This window comes from Aulonocara sp. 'chitande type north' Nkhata Bay, linkage group LG20 (assembly GCF_057382095.1).
Source record: "Aulonocara sp. 'chitande type north' Nkhata Bay isolate Kocher_YH1m ecotype deep benthic linkage group LG20, A_spYH_male_GT1.1, whole genome shotgun sequence".
Classification (NCBI taxonomy): domain Eukaryota; kingdom Metazoa; phylum Chordata; class Actinopteri; order Cichliformes; family Cichlidae; genus Aulonocara; species Aulonocara sp. 'chitande type north' Nkhata Bay.
Window position 1 is genome coordinate 30,304,037 of NC_141363.1, and position 24,759 is coordinate 30,328,795.

At 40.0% G+C, this 24,759-nt stretch overlaps 1 protein-coding gene across 2 annotated transcripts; it reads right to left on the minus strand.

Annotated features, from left to right (window-relative positions):
- Nucleotides 1–143: 143 nt before the first annotated feature.
- On the minus strand, nt 144–23,979 carry prpf6 (PRP6 pre-mRNA processing factor 6 homolog (S. cerevisiae)). Of its 2 annotated transcripts, none has more exons than XM_086277153.1 (21): nt 23,852–23,979; nt 15,888–16,050; nt 15,633–15,751; nt 15,434–15,512; nt 14,387–14,563; nt 13,722–13,850; nt 13,499–13,593; nt 13,243–13,399; nt 12,825–12,987; nt 12,000–12,118; nt 11,673–11,891; nt 4,877–4,999; nt 4,652–4,773; nt 4,346–4,484; nt 4,092–4,211; nt 3,086–3,262; nt 2,794–2,927; nt 2,407–2,498; nt 1,686–1,800; nt 1,408–1,534; nt 144–933 (listed from the first exon to the last, which is right to left on the minus strand). In XM_086277153.1, exons 2-21 carry the CDS (start codon nt 15,942–15,944, stop codon nt 781–783), a joined length of 2,616 nt encoding a protein of 871 aa, XP_086133279.1. In that variant the 5' UTR covers nt 15,945–16,050; nt 23,852–23,979; the 3' UTR covers nt 144–780. The 2 variants fall into 2 exon arrangements, with proteins under 2 accessions (XP_086133279.1, XP_086133278.1); XM_086277152.1 differs by lacking the exon at nt 23,852–23,979 and adding an exon at nt 16,554–16,789.
- Between the last annotated feature and the right edge of the window lie 780 nt (nt 23,980–24,759).

Below are 24,759 nucleotides of genomic sequence, written 5' to 3' on the forward strand. Positions count from 1 at the left end.
TAATAAACCTGAAAGTAACCTTTTATACTCAGTAATATTCTAAAAAGGTGGATTTAAAAATGAATGAATGAATCACTAGAATGGGTGTTTTTCTCTTTAATTATTCAATGCACATGCGACAGCTGCTTACTAGATGATTCATCGGTTGCATCTTCACAGCAGAGTTGCAAAGGGAAAACAATGTATTATTTGCCAGAAGGCGTGTGGGACCTGAAGCAAAACAAAATTCAATGTTTTAACAAAACAAAACAAAACACACCACCTCTGATCTTCAACATCAAGCAGAGCATGACTCAGGAGGTTTAAATAATAACAGAAAAATGCTGTGAAATCCGAGAGGACACCTAAGGGTACTCTTCTAGCACTTTTAGGAGAGTATAAGACAAGGATTTTAACAAAGAAGCCAAATCACAACGATAGCTGAGGCCACACCTTGAAACCCCATACACACAGACAGATCAAAAACGTATCCACAAAAATCTCACATCGCAGCCAAAGATCTCCTTACTGCATATCAGGATGAAGAGGGTAACCATCAGTCACTTTGATTTTTTATTTTTATTTTTAAAAAACATCCACAGATTCCGTCACTTTGACGTCAAATCATTACTTTCTCCTGACACATACAACAACAAAAAAATGTAAGGGCGTGTGTAAATACTTTAAATCTGCCAGAGATGGGCAAGTCCTGTTACAGAATAAGCATGTCAATAGCTGCTCACTTCTATACTGGTGACTGCCAGAGTCCTCCAGGTGTTTTCAGTCCAAATTTCCCCACTCTCAGAATGTGTTCTTGATCTTGCTGGCTACCTGTGCTAAGATCTCTCCTGTCTTCTTCTGCCAGTTTAGTACATGTTTGGACTCGGCACACCACAGCTCTCCATGACGGGGCTCTGCATTCTCACAGCGTTTTCGCACCTCTTCCTGCTGCTCCTGAAGCATACAGAGCAGTAATGTTATACAATCACAGCACAACACATGGACCGGCCACACAAACAAGTGACTACCAACTTTGTGAAGAAAGGAAAAAAAAGCAAGAATGTATACCATAAATCATGCAGCTGGAAAAACTAATTACATGTTTATCATGTATGATTTCACATGTTTTACTGCACATTTTAACGACTGAACATAAATCTGAAAATTTTAAGTTTATAGCAGCTGACATATCCACTTCATACAATAACACTAAGTAATAACAAACAATTGATTCACAACCAACGCCTGGAGTAAAACTGGACCAATGCAATCAATACTGAGGAAAACTCACACAGCTACATGAAGAACTAGAAAACTCCACACAGAAAGCCCCCAGCCAGGCAGCAGGTTTGAATCAAACTTCAAATGATTTAATCAACTTATTAATGCATGAACAAAATAGCACAAGTCTAGACACCAGATCCTTACCTCTGTGCCATGCTGCAGCTCAAACTTGTAGAAGAAAGCCCAAGCATCCCCCAGATCTGGCTCAATCTTTACGGTCCTGAGGAACCACTCTCTAGACTTGGTGATCTTACGCTCACTCCAGAACAACCTGACATATGCAGAACATCTCAAAATGTTAAGAGTTTCATACAGAAAGGTCTGCTGAATGTAAAACACCAACAAAATACACATTTTTATATTGTAGGTTATCACAAAAAGTAATAGCTATTACTAAAGGGAGTGAAAAGTTCAAGTCATACTTGGCTACAGCGAGCAAGACGTGTGGATCATGTTCACACTTCTTCAAAGCATCCACACTCTTTGTCTTCCTCTGGGGCCTGGCCTCCAAAAACACTGCCTCAGCCCACAGGATACCTTTGAAGGAAGAAAATAAAAGGAGATTGAAATTTGTGCATTAAAGTCCAATAGTGCCAGTGCAATGAACGAAAGTTAAGTCTGCATAAACGTGAAGGGCACAGAGGAAAACAAACCATCTAAAGCAGGGATCACAAACTAAATACCCAGGGGCCAGATTCGGCCCGCCAAAGACTCCAATCTGGCACAGCCTACTTCAAAACGATTTTATGTGGTACACGGCGCTCGAAAATCTGTCAAATGTTTTAGCAAGACTTTGCTAAGCTACGAACCTGCACCGCTTGATGGATTGTCTGAGTATTATGGCTATCGTAGGCAGGAGCCTCGCGGAGTGATACGTACTGTGCTTCAACATAATATTGCCGTATTGTGTGTGTTTAACCTCTTTTAAGTTTTGTGGATATTATACATGGTTATGCTGAGGATATGTCGGCCAATTTCCACTGGAAATGCCTTTTGGTTAAACTGTCAAATTTTTATATAACTTTAATCCACATAAAAAACAGTTGCTTGTTTAACTGAAAATACATTGATGTTGGGTTTTTTGCACTAATACAGGTTCAGAAAAACAAAGCTTTTCCATCTATAGCAGCATTTTATACACACCTGAATTTGGGCACTCCTGCAGGGCTTTGGCCATCAGCGTATTGGCAATGTTCTTCAGTCCAGCCCTGTACTCCAATCTGACTGACTCCAGCCTGATTAATAAGATCATATGTACTTTTAGATGCCTTTATTTCAGAATTTATGGCAATAAATGGTGTTGGTGTTATATATGTTCTTGATGTGCCAGTTTCGGTTGATGTGGTTTTGCAAAAGCAAATTAAGCCTGCTTCTAGTTTGGAGGCACAAATATAATGTTTTCCAGCTGTAACTTTTTACAGGTTTTCATGGATAGGAGAGAAAAAAAACCTGCATATGCTAAAATACACTGCTGCGCAGGTGACCTTTTCCAAACTCTTCCTAGTTCCTTGTTGTCGTGTATTTTCTTACCACAGCTCAGCGGTCTGGGGATTCTTGAGCCGCGCCTTCTCGAGGATTGCTCTGGCTCTGGTCAGCTGTCCCACTCTCTCTTCCAAATGTGACAGCAACAACCACAGTGGCACAGAGTGGGGACACTTCTTTAACTGTACCAATGAAAATAAAAATCCTTAACCCTTACTCTGGTTTTTAATGATACACTCATTTTCATCAAAAAATAAAACACTTCCTTCCTTTGCATTTGTGGTCAATCCAATACTACCGGTAAAACAAACCCACGCCCCAAACATAACCCCATCCTCACCCCTTGGTTATAGGCCTCTCTAGCTTTATCCATATTTTCACATTGCTCCTCGATTTGGCCTCGCATCATCCAAAGCTTAGGGAAGTCCTCGTAGTGCTTCAGGGCCTCGGTGCACAACTCCTGGGCAGCTTCTATGTTTCCCAACACCCACTCCAATTTCACTGACTTCATAAACACCTGTAGAGATTACAAATACAAATGAGACCTATGAAGTTTTATATTTGCAAATGCATTGTAATACACCTGAAACAGAATAATGTAAAACAAGGAAAATGCTTATACTGAACCCCAGTACTTGCAAGTCTATACATCAGTTTTATCAAATGCCAACTTGCTAAGTTTTTGCCTAAATGCTTAAGTGGTTAACACTAAAACTTTGTGTTATCTGATAGGACAAGCAGTACAGCAAACATTAAGGCAGATTCTCTTACTCACATCTGTCAGCATACAACAAAGATAAAGGGGAGTGTTGCCAGGTCACTTGACAGAGTGGTGGTTTAAAAGCTTGGCTGACACATCTGTCAGCCTATGTGGTACTTAACGGCATAATCTGTGGAAAACCTGCAAGCCTGAACCTGACAGTGTTCCCAGAAACAACCTCAAGGAAATTGCACCATTATGTAGAGAGCAGTGGTTTCAAAACAGAAAAATAAACTAACACTTGAATCACTCATCCAAAATGTGTCAGAGTTCAAAAATTAATAACACTACATGAAAAACACAATGTAGTACAGTTCATAAAAGGCCAGTCAAAGTGAAAGGACAGGATTGATTCAATGCAAACGCAGTCATACTCAGTGCAAGTGACATGAGATAACCTGAACAACTTGATTTCATTAATCTTCTTATAAAAATATTCAGTTTCCTTTAATAGCTTTTTAGGCAATTCTATAATTCAACCAAGTATTAAAAGCTCAAACAGAAAACCAAGTATTAACTTTTATCCTTTCTACGAAGTAACCTTTACAATAGTTCCCTACTCTGAAATTCACACAGATACACTTACCCTGGCTGTTGGTGCACTGCTGCGGGCCTTGGCTAGCAGTCGACGGGCTCTTTCATACTCATTATTCTCCGACTCCAGTTTGACAGCAGCAAGCCAGATCTCTTCACTGTTTGGGTTAGCCTATGAAAACAGACAGAGGAGGACAGAGGGAGAGGAGAAGCAGAAGACACAGGATAACAGAGTTAGACATAGGTATACATAGATTACTCTAATATTTGACATGCTGTATCGAGAAGTGAATGCTTTTTAATTACCTGGAAGGCCAGAGCAAGGATGCTTCTGGCTGCTGGCACATCCTCAGCAAGCCACTTGGACTTGGCACCCATTAGCCACAATACCTCTGCTTTGGGGCAGTGAGCCACAGCCCTCTGAAGTAAAGCCTCCAAGGACTCTCTGAGAAATTAAATGTGCCATGAAAGAATAATGGATGCGGCGGCGACGACGAAGCAGCAGGTCATAAAGCACAGGAGCAAAAAAGAATAAATAAGTATAGTGATGCGAAACAGCAACTGTCACCTTCTGACTGCTAATGTTTGCATTTGGAAATTAAAGATTGTCACCTGGTGCCATGGTTCTTCTCAAAGTAGGCAGCTCTAAGCCAGACACTTTTTTTACTTGGGAATACTTGGAGAGCATGGGCATAGATGGCCCTGGCACACTCCAGCGCCCCATGGGCCACACACTGAGGCACAAACACACAACCATCTCATTGTTAAATTTAACTACAACAGCAAGTATGTAAAAAACTTATTTTAAAAAACCCAAACTAATCTCTCTATACTTACACTCTCGGCATCTTCCATCCAGGTGTGTTTGCGGTCCTCCTCCTCAATTCCAATCCCTATGACAGCCCTTATCACAGCCTGGCAGGTAGCCACACTACTTGCTTTGTCACACTCCTCTGCGTCCTGCAGGGTATGAACAAGCATTTAGAAGGATAGACACTTTGGTAGAAGAAGAAGAAGGGTGCAAAAATTACTGGATGAACTGCTGGTATCAATTCTAGGTAAGCCATTCAAATGAAATGATAAAGTGATTAACACAAAAATAATTCTAATATTAATTAGAAAGAAATTTTAAAACTGACATCAGAACACCTGCAGATTTATAAAATAATAATAATATTAAAGCTGACAGACATTAATAAGCAAATATTTGCGGTGACAAGAAAAAAATACCACTGGCAAAAAAAAGAAAAAAGAAACAAATAAAACAACTATGCAAAAGAGGAATTTCAGTTAAAGCCAATTACTGCAAAACAGCTGTGTACTGCACTAAAGAAAACATTAGACACAGTGGTGTGTTGTTTTGCATCCAGATGAAACATTACTGGCATCTCTTTGAGGATCTTGTGTGAGTTGTTTGCTGTTCTCATAAACCATTCATTTAACATGTCCCACACTTGGCAAGTGGATTGCTGGGGAGCCAAGGAAGAGTAGGGTTGACTTCAAAGTTGTTTGGATAAGTGTTCCGCATATTCTGGCTAAAAGCCGTTTTCTCTTCACAACAGTGAGACAGGTAATGTGTAAACAGGCAATTCTCTGGAGCCTTTAGGGGACTCTAGTCATGTAAATGTAAAATAAATCAGTAGTTTGTCTTTGCAAGGTTTTAATTTGCTCTTGCAGACTTACAAACTTAACTCCACAGCAAAGTCTCTAAAAGAGTAAGTCCAACAACAACCAATGAACAATTCGCAATAACAAGTTCGTATGAAATCTCCCAAAACAGATCCTCGCTTCAAGTTTAAGTGCAGCAGGCTGTTCAGCGTGAATCTTTGGGCCTTTTCAGAAACAGGATACGTCACATTATTGGCTTCCTCACTTAGTTAACCCTTTAAGACCTACCATAGAACCAAGTCCGCCAGAGCTTATATTATATTTTTACATGCTGTAGAGCCATTTTTGGGAGCATTTCAAGTTGATATACATCAATACAACCATTATAGCTCAAATTTAAATAATATGTCTGCATTAAGTGCATAGTAATAACATAATTTGCAAAAAAGTGCAATAAACTACAAAAAAAATTTAAAATCGTTTTTGTTTTTTTTAACATATATTTCTAGTTAGAGAAATTTAAGAGGCTTACCCCTCAAAACTGCAAATACAAAAAAGTTGCACAAAATAGTTTCCCACCACAGGAAATTTATTTTAAAAGTGTCTTCATAGTTTTATTTTTGAAATACACCAATTTTTATATACTGCAGGAAAAATGAAAATAAATATTATAATGCAAATTTGCAAAAAAAAACAAAACAGCATATGCATCAAAATAAACTATTTCCAGCAGTGCAATACGAGTCCTAAGCATCCCAGAAACGACACAGAAAGTCATAAAGTCAAACATAACTTTTAAAAACACCAGTATAGGCTCATAAGGCCCTGATGGTAAAAAAAACTACATTTCCGCAAAATGACGTCACTTCCAGTTTCGGGCAGGTCATGGCGGACATGCGATAGTTCGCGCTGTTGGATATAGGAAGTGTTACAAATAGCTAGAGCTGGGCGATATAAGATTTTTTCATATCACGATGTTTTTTTCATTTCAGGCGATAACGATATCTATCACGATATAAGCCAAATAACTATATTTGTAAGATTTAAATGTGCCGTTGCTCACAAGTAAAATGTGAAATAATCAGCAGCTTGTTTTTATTTAAATATTTATTTCCCATAATAAGTTCAACAGGGTAGATGTACTTAAGGAACATGAGACTTTTTCAGATAAATAAAGGCAAATATTGCAAACTACACAAAAGGCAGCCACTAAAGCGTTTAAGTTTCAAAATAGAACAAATGAAACAGACTAAATTGTCAATTCCACTTAGAAACAAAATATTAATTCTAAAAATAAATCTTAGTTTGTTTTACAGAAGAACAGACAAAACTGACTAACTTTTGTCAATATCAAATAAACTGAGAACTAAAAGGAAATTCTCAATCTCTTCTTGTTGTATAGCTTAGCTTTTCAAACAGTTTTAACAGTTACTTTAGTCTGACAAAAGCCGAATGACGAATTAGCGCTTCCAGTCAGAGACTGAGGCTACCGTCCACACGTACACGGGTATTTTTGAAAACGGAGATTTTCCGTTTTCGTTTTAAAAAATAATCCACACATAATCCACACACCGTCCACACATAAAGGCAGAAATGAAGGAAAACGCTGCTATGAACATGCCGAAGCAGCAGGTGGCGCTAGATTCCTAACCGTGCAGAAATGTTGGCCAATCAGAAGTCTAGAAGCCTCGGTGGGAAATAGTAAACAAAGCTGGGGCATAGAAGCAGAACCGAGTCGTATGTGTGGAGGGACAGTAACTGTGTGTATATGTAAGCATTTAAACACTGCAGAGAGTACAAGTAACAGTAACAGTATTGTAGAAATTCATTTCACCGAAACAATAACGTGGCGCACAGTGTGACGTCAAAAAATGCGCACACCTTTGACGCTGCGTTTTCTCCGTTTTTCTAGTCCACACGTAAATGCAAAAACGGGAGTTTTCAAAAATCTTCGTTTTCAGTGACCAAAAACGCCGTTTACGTGTGGACGAAAGGTGCAAACTAGGGCTGGGCCATATTATACCGTTCACGATAATACCGGTATAAAGTTCGGCAACGATAGGAAAATGAAATATCGCGATAGAATGTGGGCAAAATGCGCATGCGCAGTGCCTTTGTTTTCATACGCACATGGCAGAAAAAGTATGGCGGCAATGGAGGATGACACGGACGAAGGCGCGTCTTTGAATGAAGCGGGTGAGCCAGAATTGGTCAGTAAAAACGGTGCAACTTCGGTGGTGTGGAAGTGGTTTGGTTTTCGTCCATCGGATACCCACCAAAGCAAAATTTTTTGTAGAACATGCAAGCGGGCCATCGCGGCGAAGGGAGGAAACACTACAAACCTATTTTATCATTTGAAGCAGAAGCACTCCTCTGAGTACAAAAAAGCCATTAAAGCACGTGAAGAGTTGTCCGCTTCAACTAGCGAGGTGGTAAGACCAAAGAAGATGACTCAACAAACAATCTACGTAGCTTTAAATAGCTCCATGCCTTATGACAAAAGTAACAAACGCTGGGGGGAGCTAACTAATGCAGTGACACATTGTTTAGCCAGGGATATGATGCCTATTCAGAGTGTGGAAAGAGAAGGTTTCAAAAAGATGCTTAAAACGTTCGATCCACGCTACAAGCTACCCACAAAGAAATACTTCTCTAAAGTCGCCTTGCCTGCTTTATATGAAGAGATCCGTACTGAGGTGTCAAATGCGTTATCTTCGGTGGAGTTTTTTGCGTCCACCACGGACATGTGGTCAAGCCGAACATCAGACCCCTACATGAGCCTCACAATACATTATGTGGACAAAGACTGGAAGCTACAAAACAAGTGCCTCGAAACATGTTTTTTCCCCGAGGACCATACTGGGGAAAATATAGCCAGAGTCTTAAAAGAGTTCCTCAGCTCGTGGAATCTTCAGGAGGAAAAACAAGTGTGTGTGACGACTGACAACGGGGCCAACATTGTGAAAGCCGTCGCACTCAACAACTGGACCAGACTTTCATGCTTCGGACATCGCCTGCACATTGCAATAGGTACGTTTTTTTGGGGTTTTTTTTGCTATAGGTAAGTTAATTATAACGTCAGATTAAGAACTTATTGTATCAGTTTAAATGATGGTAATAATACTGTTTGTGTTATTAATCTCTGAATGTGGGTAGTTGTACTGCAAGAGAGATGTGTGTGTAAATAATTGTGTGTTATACAACTTAAATGTCACATTCCACACCGCATTAATAGTGCTGTTGAAACTGTGTTTCCTTTTAAATGTATGTCTTTTAGAAAGAAGTGTGAAGGACCCAAGGATCGAACGAGCAGTTGGAGTGGGAAAGAAGATTGTTGCTGCTTTTGGCCATAGCTGGAAGCGCCAGCGAGCTCTGCAGGCTGCCCAAAAGGAACTGGGCCTACCGGAACACAAACTCATAACTGAATGTTGCACTCGTTGGGGTTCAAAGCAGAGAATGATCCAACGGCTGCTGGAACAAGAAAAAGCTATAACACAGGTTTTAGCTGCTGATAAAACCACAAGGCACCTCATGTTGACATGGCAAGACATTGAAGTGCTTGACTCGGTCAGCACTGCACTGAATCCACTCCTAGAGTTTACAGATGCTTTCTCTGCTGAAGAGTATGTAACCATTTCATGTGTTAAGCCTGTTCTTCAGATGTTTAACAATGACATGTTAAAAGTAAAAGAAGGTGACACTGAGCTGACCAAAGACATCAAAACAGCAATACTTGACTACATGAACAAAAGCTACACAGACAGTGTCACAGAGAGGCTTGTTAACATGGCTTCTTTCCTTGATCCACGGTTTCATACAGAATATTTCAGTGAGAGAGAAAGCAAAGCCATCAAAGTTCAAGTCATGAGTGAACTAGAGCATCTTGTCCCACACCAGGGTATCACAGGTTTTTCAGAAACACTTCATACATCTACTGGTGACCAAACAAATCAGGGAGCTGTTAAAAAGCAAAAGAAGAGTCTCGGGAGTTTTTTGAAGGGACCAGTTAGTGGCAAGATGGAGGTAACTGCAGAGAGGTTATCATCTGAACTGAGATGTTATGTGAATAGTCCACCAGCAGACAGTGAGTGTGATCCTCTTTCGTGGTGGAAAGTTCACACAGTAAACTTTCCCCACATCAGCAGATTAGCTAGGAAATACCTCTGCATTCCAGCAACTAGCTCTGCATCTGAAAGGTTGTTCAGCACAGGTGGAAATGTTGTAACTTGTCAAAGGTCCTCCCTTAAGCCCGCATCTGTGAACATGTTAGTGTTTCTGACAAAGAATCTTAAAACTTGAAATGTAGAAAAACTTCCAGGAGCAGTAGCATAATTTATCTGTTTTTTGTTTGTTTTGTTTTTACTCAAGAGTTTGTGCAATATTATTATTTGACTTATTGATTTTGCACACTGCACTTTTGTTACAAAGCACCTCTTAAGTTTTGTGGATATACATGATTATGGATAACCATGTATATAACAGGATAACCACTGTTGAATTTTGTGTGGCTGTAATGCACGTTAAAATAAACAGCTGCTTGTTTAAACAAAAACAAATTGATGGGGTTTTTTTCCACTAAAAAAGTTGTAGAGTTGTATTTTGTTTTGCGTCAATTATATCGTCAGTTATATCGTTATCGCAAATTTTCAAATCTATATCGTGATAAATATTTTTTGCCATATCGCCCTGCCCTAGTGCAAACGCATAGAAAAATCTGCGTTTTCAAAAATACCCGGGTACGTGTGGACGTAGCGCATGCACCAGTTTATTGTATTTCCAGACTTGCTTTCGGCACAATTTACAGTGCACGCTACTCTGTTTTTTGTCAGACTTGAAATAGCCGAAATACCTTCACACTACGGAACTTCTATGGCTCTTCCGTTCGACAATCTCTCCGGCATTGGAACCATCATCTGTTTTCTCTTCGGTAACCTTCGGTCACGCTCGGTTGATTTCTCTAGTCGGCTCACTCTTTTCCTTAATTACCCGGGCGGTAGGGTGGCTGGCTGCTTCCCAAACAAATACACATGTGCGGCTTGGCACTTGTGCTGTACGTAACAAGTCACGTGACGTGACGCTGCGGCTGTGATTGGTTCGGCTCTGCGCTACGTAATTTGGATTGGCTGTTCTTTTCTTTTTTTTTTTTTTAAGAGGACAAGAGCGGCGAGGTCTATCGCGATAGTTTAATTTTTCTATCGAGAAAAAGTTATATCGCGATACATATCGTTATCGTTCTATCGCCCAGCTCTACAAATAGCTGATCGGATCGGCAAAGCGTGTTTCTGGAATATTATGTTTTTGTTGCTGCAAGTGCTTTTTATGCAATTTTTGCAAAGCTATGCGTGGAAGGAAACTGCGACCTAGGACAAGCTGATGGCATCAAATGTAAGTTCAACTCCTCCGGTTTCATATGCAAAAAAAATTATTGCACTAGCTTAAACGGTTGCAGTGCTACCGGGATTTAAAAAAAGTTACGCAAAACGGAGCGTGCCTGCTCTGACCGGCTTTAAAGGGTTAAAGTGATTCCCTCATTCAGGCATGACTCACTTTTGTGCTAGTGTTTTTTGTGTGCTGTAGTGATCTTACTGTTGCCATCTTGGTTAAAAAATGGGATGTGACAAAGACGAATGAGCATGCCTGTGAAATGGCTTGTTTATTGGCTGTTGCCTGGTCAATCACAAGTTGTTAGCCAATGAGCATATCCTCTTTTTTTTTTAAGGAAACATACTCAATTTTTTTCCCTTCAGCATGTCCTGAAATGAGTGACTGATCCCATTAAATCATATTGAAAATTTAAATGCTAAGAAAGCCATTTTTTCCATTTTGACTTTTTGAGTCCTCAGCTTGATAGCTGAGGACTCAAAAAGTCACAAAAAGTCTGTTAGCCTTCAGATCGAATGCAGGTTTAAAGCACCTCACAGTTCAAAGTGGGAGCCACTCATTTATGAATAAAAATAACAAGCAATTTGGTCTCCCTTTATCTTCTCAGTCATTTCAAAGAAAACAGAAAGCCCCAGAAACAAACCTGTATCCACTGTTCTCTGTTGATCTCCACACCATTGGCACGCAGAGAAGTGATGGCTCGGTCAATGATCTTTTCGACCATCTGAGTGTTCCCATTGGCCTCCTCCAGCTTCGCAGCAGTGATCCAGATGTGGCGATCAGTGGGGATATTCTCTCGAGCTTTGTTCAGGACACGACGAGCGTTCTCATACGTCTCTAACCGGGCCAGTGCCAGCCAGAGCTAGAGAGGACAGAGAGTTAGTTATAAAGTTCATTGCATATGTTCATATATTGTGCTGCACTCTGAGACATTCAGTCCAATTTCCAAATGTTCATGTTGGTGAAGTACCTCCACACTTGTAGGGCAACACTCCACAGCTCTGCTGAGCATGATCCTGGCATCCTCTGGTTCCTCCAGTTCAACAGCTGTCTTCCACAGTCGAACTGACTTGGATACATTTTCCAGCGCTATGACAGGGAACAGTTAAATAAGTACTAAGTTATTTTGCTGATGCTTTTTATTTTGAATAACTTCAATGCAAGAATTCATAAAAACAAGAACACAAAAACTATTTAACAAAGATCCTATAGAGCTCAGAGAACACACAAGCACAGACAACAAAAATAAATAACATATTTTCAACAGTGTCAGCTGGGATGGGAGTGTGCTTTGTATGTAACTGAGAAAAGTAGAGCAGAGGCAACTGAACATGTAGAGGCGGAGTAAGCTCTTCCTCAGAGGAAACGCTGATCCATCTCTGTCAGTGGGGTATGCTGCTGGGAAGTGTTAATAAGCGTTTGTGTGTGTGCGTAAGTTAGAGCATTGACACCATGGTCTCGCTTTGACAAGAAGCCAGAAACACAGCTGCCAAATGTAACTGTGATAAAATCTTTTGTTGCAACCTTATGAGTAAAGAAAGTGAGCAGATCTGTGCGGGTGATTTTATAAGAAGATAAACAGATTGAGACTGGTCTTGAGTTTTGGCCCTGCAGAAATTAAGTTTCTTTCTTTTGGCAGAAATGGTTCATTCTGATATGCATTGCTGGGAAGGCGCATGAACTTCGGCTCATATCATAACAGGAAGACGAATTTCTGGTAATCTGTGAATAAATAAACACAAACACACAAAAAAGCTTTTTGTTAAATATTGGAGGGGATAAACGACAACCTTACCCTTTCTGAGGACTCGTTTCTTAGCCCTGACGTCTGTCTCCAGCTCTGCAGCTCGGATATAGATGCGCACAGACTGTGGAAGGTGACGGACAGCCTGGGCTACCACCGCTTTGGCTGTGTCACCAGGCTGGAGCCTGGCAGCCTCCAGCCACACATCCTCACTCTAATCCAAAGGAAAAACACTTATTTAAACAGGAAAGCACAAACCATTGCCCCCATTTGCAACTTATTCAAGAAGTAATGTTACGTCTTAAATTTAAGCAGCTGTTACATTATAATACTAGCGATATACTAATACCATATTCTAAGAAATGCAATCTTAGAGATTATAGGGTTAATTTGAGCAAAATATCCAGAAAACATCAGCATCCTTGTGTTGTCATTTAATAGTTTTATTGTACTGTTTAACTTCCTTTACCTTCGGACACATCTCTGTGCCTTTCATGATCAGGTTTCTGGCCACCTGCAACTTCCCAGTCACCTCCTCCAGCCTGGCAGAAGCAATCCAGGCAGGTGGGTGATGGGGATTTGTTTCCCTCACTGATTTCAGCAGCAGACGAGCCTTCTTGATGTCACTGAACAAGCAGAGCCACAAATAAGCGATTAAACACATATACACACAGCAACTTCTTTTACACAAATATAGCAATCTGATGCTGTCAGTGTCTCTCTACCTGATGTCTCCTCCATAAGTGGGGATCATAGAGTTAAGATCTGTCAAGTAACCCTTGGGATCCACTACTGTTTGTCCACTCACTGAGTCAGACACCTGAATACAGAAAACATGTAGACAAAGGGATAGAGAATAGTTAAGTTGTTTCTATCAGTATAATGGCAGCAGCATGAATCCTAGAAGAAAGTAAAAGTGAAAGTTGCGCTAGGTGATGCATCATTTACCTGACTGAGCCTCATATCCATGAGTGTGTTTCTGGCCTGACCAATTTTCCTCATATCCAGTTCTCCGGTCCCTGGTGTCATCAGACCAGGTGTCATGCTTCCTGGATAAGGTGTGTTCAGACCTCCCAACTAGTAGAGATAGGAAACAATGTCAACAGAGAGGAGCAACACAGTCTGTGAGAAGTCTGTCATGGCACGTTTAAACAGCTCTTGAAACAAAAGCCTGAATCATGTAACACTTTTCTAGCCAATGCAAAATGACACAAATTACTTCAATCCTTTAATTTAAAGTCAAGCAATGACTTTTTCTCTGTTAGGAGGCTATACCTCTTAAAAAACTCAACTTTTTAAATCAGCACGCATGTCTCCATTTTCAATTCATGGACGTCTACCTGCATGCACAGGTCAATGAAGTGTCCCTTTCAAATGTATTTTAAATGCCAACAAAGTTCGTGTGACCAATTACTGTAGCAACAGGTGTCCAGTCTGTTAAACAGAGAAAAACTGAGCAAACTGCTGTAACTGGAGAGTAACTTTTTTTCCAAGGAGATATCCTGACTCCTGCTGGGCCATAGTGAAACTACACCCTGAAGTTTAGTGAAGTGCACTTGGAAGTAAATATGAGTTACAAAAATTATTTCTATTTGTATACACAGTATACTGACCCCTTGCAATGGGTCAACAGAGGTGTGGTTCTCTCCACTCTGCAAGTGTTTGGAGAAGAAGCTGTCGGGGACAGGGGTGAGCTTCTCATAGCGGGGATTCCTCTGGCGCTTGTTTCTGGCATCTCCCACTTCAGGAATGCTCAGCCATTCCTCCTCTGACACCTCTGCAAGCTTCCTCTGTAGAGAAATAGTAAAGAAAGATGTTGGAGAAAAGAATGGGATGTGAGCATTGCTTTCATTTACGATTGTTTGATAATACCTGAGTACCTAAGCTAAATATGATTTACTGCACAGAATCTGCAAATATCTGTACTGATTAAAATAGCACCTCTATTTTAATCAGTATTTTATTTCCTCAGTAAAACAAGAAGAAAAGGGAACACTGTTTCAGAGACAAACATGCAAGGCACTTTTCACTACTAGGCTATGACTAAGCTATTTTCACAGAAAGATCTTAGCCTGGGAATTCATTGCTTAAAAATCATGAATCTAGAGACTATAACCGATCCTGCCTGTGGCTATCTCATTGTACAATTCTTCCATTTAAAGCACAGTGTATGCTGTACTGCCTGCACATGCTTACTATTTGCACATCCTCTACAGAGAAAACAAAAAAGCACAGTATGACAAGAGGGGCACCACAATGTCAACTATATATTTCATTTGTGTAATATACTGGGACATTTATCATTAAAGCCATTTATAATTAAAGCCATTTTTTTATATTAGAGCTATTTTATTATATTGCATAACTTTGCAATATATTGAAATATTTAATTTATTTTAGTTAGCTGCTGTTCTTACAGTCTTGGAGAAACTCTGATCACATAATTTCCTCAGGCATTAAAAAAAGCCTTCTGATTCTGATTCAACCAAAGAATTGCATTGGATAATATTAATCCTTTTCTTCTGTAGATATGATAATAAAGCCAATAAAACCAAAATGCATTTAAGATGCTTTTAGTGCAAAAAGAAGACAACATTAGATTTTTTAACTCCATAAATGATACTGAAGAGAGGTTTGGAATATTAGGGTCAATCTCTTACCTTTAAATCTGAGAACTGCTGCTGAATCTTTGGTCGCTCCATACGGTATTTCTCAATTTCCTCCTTTTCTCTCAGCTCCCTAAAATACAACGACAACCATGAACAAAAGACTCCTGCAATATAAAATCCATAATATATTTGAAAACAAATACACTGTGCATTGATAAACAATTAAACAATAGACTCTTTTTTTTGTAACCTTCTTTCTTTGCGTCTTTCATCCATCCTCTTGTCCAGCGCTGCATATATAGCATCGGCTTCCTCATCATCTTTCTCATAGGGCCCACTTGAGAACAAGCTACCTGCATAACCATTAAACTACAAGAGAAACAACAAAGTATGACAAGATTATCAAATTAACTGCTCATAATAAAAGAAATTGGCTTTAAAATTGTGACTTGATCATTTAAACTCTCAGAAAAAAAAAACTTTATCTACAACAAATCACAGATACCTCATCATAGTTGGTGTCATTCAGATCTTCATCATCATCATCCTGGTTCTTTTTCATTTGGTCCCCGACCGTCCTCTTTCCAGGGGGTGCATGCCGGTCATCCACTGGATCATTGGCATCACGAGCAGGACCGATATCAGATCGGGTGGTGAAACCGGTGGCACTGGAGGGAAAAGCATTCATTTAAATGTGACATAAATAAACACAGCCAGGCCAAAATTATACCGCGAGGTCTTTACTCTTCTCTATAACACAGTGACATAACACTATTTTGATCACTATGACTTTTTAACTTAAATTTTGCTCGCTTGTCTAAAACAGATTATATATTAGATGACTATGGATTTAGGAAGAGCATATATTGACATTTAACTATATTTGAATTAAATTTCAATTTAACAGTTCACGTTTGGTAAAGCAATTAAATCATAAAACCACTAAACTATTTAAAAACTTCATAGTCTGGCGTACTTGCCATGGTAAAGGAAACGATATGCACTTTATTCACGTATAAATTATATATATATATTAACCAATTAATTAATGTATTGTAAAACTACCTTGTACTTAAATTTTACTCATTATTAACTTGGGTTAGTACGATTGAAAAAAAAAGAAAAAAAAGGGTCAATCTGGCTAGCAGCATGTAGCTTTAAGTTAGCTCACCCTCTGCCGAGACCGGGAACGTAACCGAGCGGAGCAGGCATCCCTAGAAACGGCTTTTTCTTTTTCCCCATGAGCGGAGAGGCGAGGGGCATTATCGGGGGCCCACCACTAGCCCCCGCCGCCCCGGTGCCTCCCGCAGAAGTTTTGGAGACAATTTTAGGCGCTTGTTTTGCACCAGTGCTAGCCATCATTGCTCACACGACGAGACGATGCAGAGCCGGATAAACAACAGTCGAGCTTCCGCTCCGAGGAAAAAGAGGCCTAAGGTCTAGAAACGCCTGGCAGCGCCCCCACAGGACTGGCGGATTATTAAATATTATTATTACTATCTTTATTTTACATTGTATTCAATACTATTTTAGTTTAGTTATAGCAAAACTGTTATACATTAACTATTCGGTTAATATTTATTGTTTTGAATGCAACTTGCTGTGAGACTATGTGGATGAATTTATTTCTTTACTTATGTTTTCAGCAGATTGAAATTTGCACAAAAGTCACAAGAGGGCACCACATCCTGAAAAATAATGCCGCTATGGAAACTCATTGAACTCAAGGGCCCGACTGTTGCTTCACAGCAAGAAGGTCGTGGGTTCAAATTCATTCTGGAGCTTTTCTCTGAGGAGTTTGCATGCTCTCCCTGTGTCTCCATGCCTTCCTCCAACAGTGCAAAGACAAGCCTGTTAGAATAAGTGGATGGATGGATGGTGTTGCATAAACTATCATCTGACTTTTGTGTGAAAACACCAAAAAGCTACATATTGTTTTATTCTGAGATATTTGTACTTCATTCTACTTAACCCCAATGGTACAAACATCCTGGCAGTTCCCTGATAATCAAATACCGAAATAAACTTCTCACATTATTTCATTCATTTATTTTATGGTTTTGTTTTCCCATAACAATATGTCATAAATGGACCACCTGAACCTGACCACTTGATGGGACACATGGCACAGAAACACCCTAACTGAAACACACAGTGGTAAAATAGCAGTAATGGCATTTTCAAAATGGAATACTTACATGCATACACTAACTTAGACATGTGTTAGCATATTAAAGTCCCAACCTATTTAACATTATGAGGGAAAAATATCCATTATCCTCTATATAATGTGGATATTCAAACTTGAGACAGGAAACTGTAATAGTGGTAATTACATATTAATATGGCATTTCTGGGTTTCCTCCCATAAGATGAAATTAGTCTATAGGCTACAACACTGCGCTTCAATCACATTTAACTTCACTGATGCACAGTCTGAGCCTCGGCTCAGGCTTTTACATTTTTCTTCATTTACATCGCCTGAAGGGCAGACATTATATTACTCCCGGGAGAAGATGCTATGATGAAAATGGACTGTCAGGCACATTAGCCGATATATAGCTCACGCAGGACTAATTTAAACACGGAGCGTAACTCAAGCCTTTATTTCATCCAGCTATTGTATGGCCTATTTTATTTTTCCCTGATTATTTCAATGATTGTTTGATTTCAACCGGAGGATTTTTATAGTCACACATAGAAATCAGAATTATGTCAAGCCTGAATTGACAGGGAAAGGTGGTAGAGAAAACCCCACATCATATATCTACAGTCTCTCATAGTCCTGAGCCATAATCCACTTCAGTCTCATTAATGATAAATTGTCTTTAAAGTATTGGCCTATATTAAGAGTGAGAATTTCTCAGAGCCTGATCCAAGCACACGTGTAGTACCAAGATTAATTTGCACAATAATTGATTCATTATTCTCTGCTACATGAGTAATGGTTACTATACCTAAATGAATAGAAAAGGTGTCTCCAATAATCTGATTTACATATTGGTAACAAAAGTGTGTTTCCATAAGCATAAAGCACCTAGCAGGAATCCACAAACCACCTTACATGCAGAAACGAACACATTCAAATCTGCAGTTGTGATGGCAGTGGAAGCAGAAGATAGCGGATATCTGCTCCGGGGCTGGGAAGACTGACTGAGTAACGGCGGTCTCGCCAGAGATCATGCTATCATCATTTCCTTTGATGTGCAGCCATAAAACATTTGGCAATGCTTCCTGTAAATGCAACTGTGAGTTGGAAGCTGTGTCTCGCATTAATAAAGTTTAAAAAAATGACAAAAAAACAATTTTTTTCCTACTTTACCTGCATCATAGACAACTTGGCATCATGACACAGAAGTCTAAAAGGGACTCATTTGACTTCTACAACTCATCTGCATGAAAAAGACAACTTCCTATATATGTTTGTAAGCAAACAGATCATAATGGAGACCAAGATTTTGACTGACAAGCCTTTTTTTTTTGCCTAGTCATTGTTATAGAAACCCTTTTTTTTTTTAGAACCAAGCAGTGCTGAAGGACAATAATTTAATGGCTTTTTTTTTGTTGTTTTAACAAAGACTAATCACTTCAATTAGCAAGAAAATGCATTTTGTGTTATAGAGATTCACAAAATAATATCTCTAATTTCATAATAAATACTTTAATTTGTGATCTGGTGATACACTGATGCTTGACAAACAAAAGTGTAATTGGAAGAATAAAATGTGCTCTAAACAAGTGAAATTACAAAGAGAGTAATTGTGAATATTTTAATGGGTGCAAGCATACAGTAATGTGTGCATTCTTGCATGCTTATTCATTTACGTGTGGGCCAGTTTGCATGGATGCATAACTGAGTTTAATCTATTTTTTCAGTGCACAGAACTCAGGATGGAGAAAACAGTGGACTTTCTGCCTCAACCTGTACTACACCAGATGTCTACAGTGTCATGTGAATGCAAAAGAATGGGTCCACAGCGGTTAATAGGAAGATACCGAGAATTAAAAAGATGCAGCATCTCAGCCAAAAGCAGCATGTTTACGGTCCACTAATTGAACGAAGGCTGCTGTTTGGAGGAAGAAAGCACAGGAGGGCATATGTCAAGATGACAGGTTTATTGATATGCTTAATGCATCACCTACAAGCACACACCTACACTCACAAAGACACACATCATTCATTTTGCTGGGATTCATTGTGAGTTAATATTAGCTCATTATATTTTACAATACATTGTGGACAAAGGGAAAAAATAGGACACAGACAAAACCATTTTTCAGTGTGCAGACATACTAAACTGAATGACTGTGTCTTAGCTGAAAGCAGTCTACCTTAACAATGCCTCATTTCATACGTAGAAGAAAGTCCTGGGAGGATAAATGATTTATTTAGAGCTGATTAGTGGCTGTTTATTATTTTGAAACAAAGAGAAGTGTCCTTGTGGAAGGACAACAGTAAATTCCTATTAGGGCTTTCCTTTTGGAGTGGCTATCTACAGCTGTTTTGGCCAACAGATGTTCAAATAGAATTTCATTGATCCACTGAGTAAAACAAGGCTTTGGATGAGGATAGTCCAATAATGAGTCTAAGGCAGGATCTGCGACACTGTAAAAAGGAGGGAAAAATGGTGGTGGTTTTTGTGATGTGAATACTAATGCATTGACAGTTCAGGCAGTCGTGGCAAATGCACATTGCAGGTCAAAGTTAATGCTGCATTAGGCTAATTGCTGTGTAAAGAAAAAGACCCCTCCACTCCTCTCTTTAAGCAGTAATAGGATCACCACGAGTCTGTGGGAGGAGGCTTGTTTGGCCCATGCACACATGCCATGTTACATGTCTCCTTGTAGGCATTTAGTTTTTGCTCAGTGTGGGAGAAGAATGGAAGCGTGTGAATTACCCTCACTGTGGTTTGATAAGAGGTTTCTCATATTTTTTGCATTACATTTGACAGCTAAGACAATCCAAAGTACAACTGATTTGTTTCCCTGATGGGTGAATAGATAAACGAGATTATTGAGTGAAGCTGTTCTCCTGCCACGTTGCCTGTTGTCTGCTCAAGACGGCGGGGTTATTTAGACACGGTGAATCGGTTCATGATGCCTTGTGTTTTCTCTGCTGCTGAATTTCTTGAGAGGAGAAGAAATATAGATTCTCTCTGATCATGGAGGTCTCAGGGGACCAAACACAAAAGGGTCTTCATTTATATATATATATATATATATATATTAGGGGAGCAACGATACTCGCATCGATATTGAACCGTTCGATACAGTGCTTTCGGTTCCGTACGCATATGTATCGACCAATACAGAATTTGTAATTTATTTTATCAACTTTCCTTCTGACGATGCTGTCTGTATTGAACGCTCAGTGAATCTGCATTCGACTACTCCGCCTAGGCTGCACTGTCAAGCGCAGATCCACTGAGAGCTCAACACAGACAGCATCGTCAGAAGGAAGAGCACAGGGCAAGCTAGCGAGACAGAAGTTAAGCTCTCCTTGCAACATGGCAAATTGAACCTTCCCCACCCTCATTCAGATCTGGCGTTTGGAATTATTTTGGTTTTCATATCTAGCCCCACACACAGGGGGACCAGGGGTAGCTCGTTAACGGAGATTTGCCGTGTTGCGGCGTTAACGTCATTTCAACGAGATTAACGCTGACAGCACTAGTGGGAACACAACGAATATGACTGCACGTTTACGCCGACATTATCCTAGTGCAAAGACAAGTGGAAGCAGACAAAAACAACAAGCATGTATGCTACAAACTTTACCCGAGTCATTTAGACAGTCGTTAGCACATGATTCTCCTTATGGGCACCTGATATGTTTAATATTGTGGCGAGCTCAGACAAGGTGGAGACGGAGGTGTTGTTTGGTTCCCGTGAGCTAGCCAGGGAGCACAGCCGTTTATTGACATCTGCAGAAGAACACTGCCGCTAGCTAACTGCTCAGCGCGGCAACCGCACAGCAACAACAACAGCAACACACAGGGCGCCCTCTGACCCCGGAAGGACACACCGTCGCAGCGAGAGGGCGTCACCCGTCACTATGGCAACATAAACAAAACATAACTGTACAAACAGAACCCCGAACAGCCCTGACCCGCTACAATATGCTGCTGGGAATATAGCCCAGAAGAAGCGTATAGTATAGCTTTTATTTTGGAAAGAGCCATTTCTCTGTAATAAACTCTCTTTTCCAAAGATGAGTGATTCCTCAATCAGATACAGGGCTCGCAAAATCGCTAGCCCAACGTCCATGGGCTAGCGATTTTTCCAGTCGGGCTACCAAAATCTATCTCTGCCCTGCCCGTCGGGCTATTGTAGGAAGTAAAATATATGTCAATGCTTTTGCATTCTTTTCGGAAATGTAGCTGGCTAATTATGTCATTGGCATCGATGAGCCACTGTCAATATGTGACATATTGCAGTACTCTTACCAAAAGCAGTAAGATTTTGATAAAATTATAAAACCATTTGGTGTTTAAGTATTACAGTTTGGTGTAATTCTTATATCACAAACATCATTCTCACCACTCTTAAGGCACTGCTCAAGACAAGCATTTTTTCCAACACAGATTCACTTGTGCAAAAGACACTAAAACAATAAAAACCTTTTCGCACATATGTAAAAACATGGAAAGTCAGTCACTGAGTTCAACTTGGTGATCAACAAATAAAAACCCTTGCATGAGGAAACACAGTAATGCACTGGAAGAGGTTTACACGGATCAGTCGTCCTGTCCCCTTGGCAGAAAAACAGCCCCATAGCATGATGTTTCCACCCCCATGCTTCACAGTAGGTATGGTGTTCTTGGGATGCAACTCAGTATTCTTCTTCCTCCAAACACGACGAGTTGAGTTTATACCAAAAAGTTCTACTTTGGTTTCATCTGACCACATGACATTCTCCCAATCCTCTGCTGTATCATCCATGTGCTCTCTGGCAAACTTCAGACGGGCCTGGACATGCACTGGCTTCAGCAGCGGAACACGTCTGGCACTGCGGGATTTGATTCCCTGCCATTGTAGTGTGTTACTGATGGTGACCTTTGTTACTTTGGTCCCAGCTCTCTGCAGGTCATTCACCAGGTCCCCCCGTGTGGTTCTGGGATCTTTGCTCACCGTTCTCATGATCGTTTTGACCCCACGGGATGAGATCTTGCGTGGAGCCCCAGATCGAGGGAGATTATCAGTGGTCTTGTATGTCTTCCATTTTCTGATGATTGCTCCCACAGTTGATTTTTTTCACACCAAGCTGCTTGCCTATTGTAGATTCACTCTTCCCAGTCTGGTGCAGGTCTACAATACTTTTCCTGGTGTCCTTCGAAAGCTCTTTGGTCTTGGCCATGGCGGAGTTTGGAGTCTGACTGTTTGAGGCTGTGGACAGGTGTCTTTTATACAGATGATGAGTTCAAACAGGTGCCATTCATACAGGTAACGAGTGGGGGACAGAAAAGCTTCTTACAGAAGACGTTACAGGTCTGTGAGAGCCAGAGATTTTCCTTGTTTGAGGTGACCAAATACTTATTTTCCACCCTAATTTACGGATAAATTCTTTACAAATCCTACCATGTGAATTCATGGATTTTTTTTTCACATTCTGTCTCTCACAGTTGAAGTGTACCTCTGGTGCAAATTACTGACCTCTGTCATCATTTTAAGTGGGGGAACTTGCACAATCGGTGGCTGACTAAATACTTTTTTGCCCCACTGTATATATATATATATATATATATATATATATATATATATATATATATATCACAGAATTTAAGGTCTTTATAATCACAGAGCATACAGAGAAAAGTACTAAACTGAATCAATTTCAGCTTTTGTTTCTCGTGATGTATATTGTATTAATAATTAAATTTCATTATCTGTGTCTTTACCACACAGGTGTAGATACTGTAGGTTCAGTGAATGCTTAAATTGCACTGATTAGAATATACTGGACATTCAAAGCTAAGATTCAGCGCACTGTGTTAGAGGCTGGGATTTGACTTCATCACATATACAACCTTTGATCATCGTTTATGTCCAGTTGAGAATGAATCTGTGCACTCACATATTAAATGAACTGAAACCAGTAGTGTGATCTCCAGTCTTGATATAAGGAATGAGAGAACTGATAGCTGTTATTTTAATGAGCCTGCCTCAGTTGTTTTAACTCCAAGTACCACAGAGTAATGTGGTAACATCTGGACTGACGAGTTTACTGTCAGCATTTTAATCGCTAGTTTAAAGGCTATAGGTTGCAGCCATTGCTCTAACACTGTATGGCCTCAGTGCTGGTTCTAATAGTCTGAGCTGCTTCCAGCTTTATGTGTGAAGAGCACAGCAGCTTACAAAACACGTAGCTAGCTCATACAGCTGCGACATAAAATTTTCATAAACTAAGATCACCTTAAAATAACGGGGCTACGTGCGGTGATGCTAGCGTTAGCCATGTTAGCACGTTACCTTCAACAGGTGGTCAGACTGTGAAAACAGGCACTCAGTCAGAGGTTGCGCTCTCCGTTTCGCTGCAGGGTCTAGTAGTGATGGGTCGTTCGCGAACGAAATGGCTCTTAGAGCCGACTCTTTGACGTGAACGACGCGAGCCGGCTCCTTATCGCGAGCCGTCACGTGGGTTTTTTTTTTTCTTTCTTTCTCTCAGCCTCTCTCTCGCACTTTTTTTCCGCTTCACTCTGCACGCGAGCCTTGTGCTTTAGGCTGGGCAGAGGGGGGAGGGGCGGTAGTTACACTCAGTAGCACAGGAACAGAGCCAGAGAGAGAGAAAGAGAGGCAGGGACAACAACATTAGAAAGGTATAGTAATCATCCACAACTATTTTCGGTTGCAGATGATAAAGGATTGAGAAAGTTTATTCATGCAGGTCCATATGACAGAGAATATGCATGTTCTTTTTGTTTTCATATTATAATTTATATTTAATTGTGTTGTGGTTTGCAGTGTTTTGTGTTCTTTTCACTTTAAATTTGTGAAAGGAAAAAGCTGAAAATTTAAATAGTTAAAACTTGAAATGTGAATAGTTGATTTTTGTATTATATGATTTATTTATTACATTTTATGTGGAGTGAATAAATAAAAGTATATTTACGGTGGCCCCTAGAGACAAAGCACATACAAACTTCAAATCACGTACGAACTCTGAAGCATGTACAAACTCCAAAACACGTAAAAACACGTACAAACTCCAAAACACGTAAAACCTCCAAAACACGTAAAAACACGTACAAACTCCGAAGCACGTAAAAACTCAGAAGCACATAAAAACTCAAAACACGTACAAAAGACAACAGAAGTGCTCCAGGATGCTGGGCGCAGTGTTGAGCCTTTGTTATCTTGTGGCTACACAAGCCAGCAAG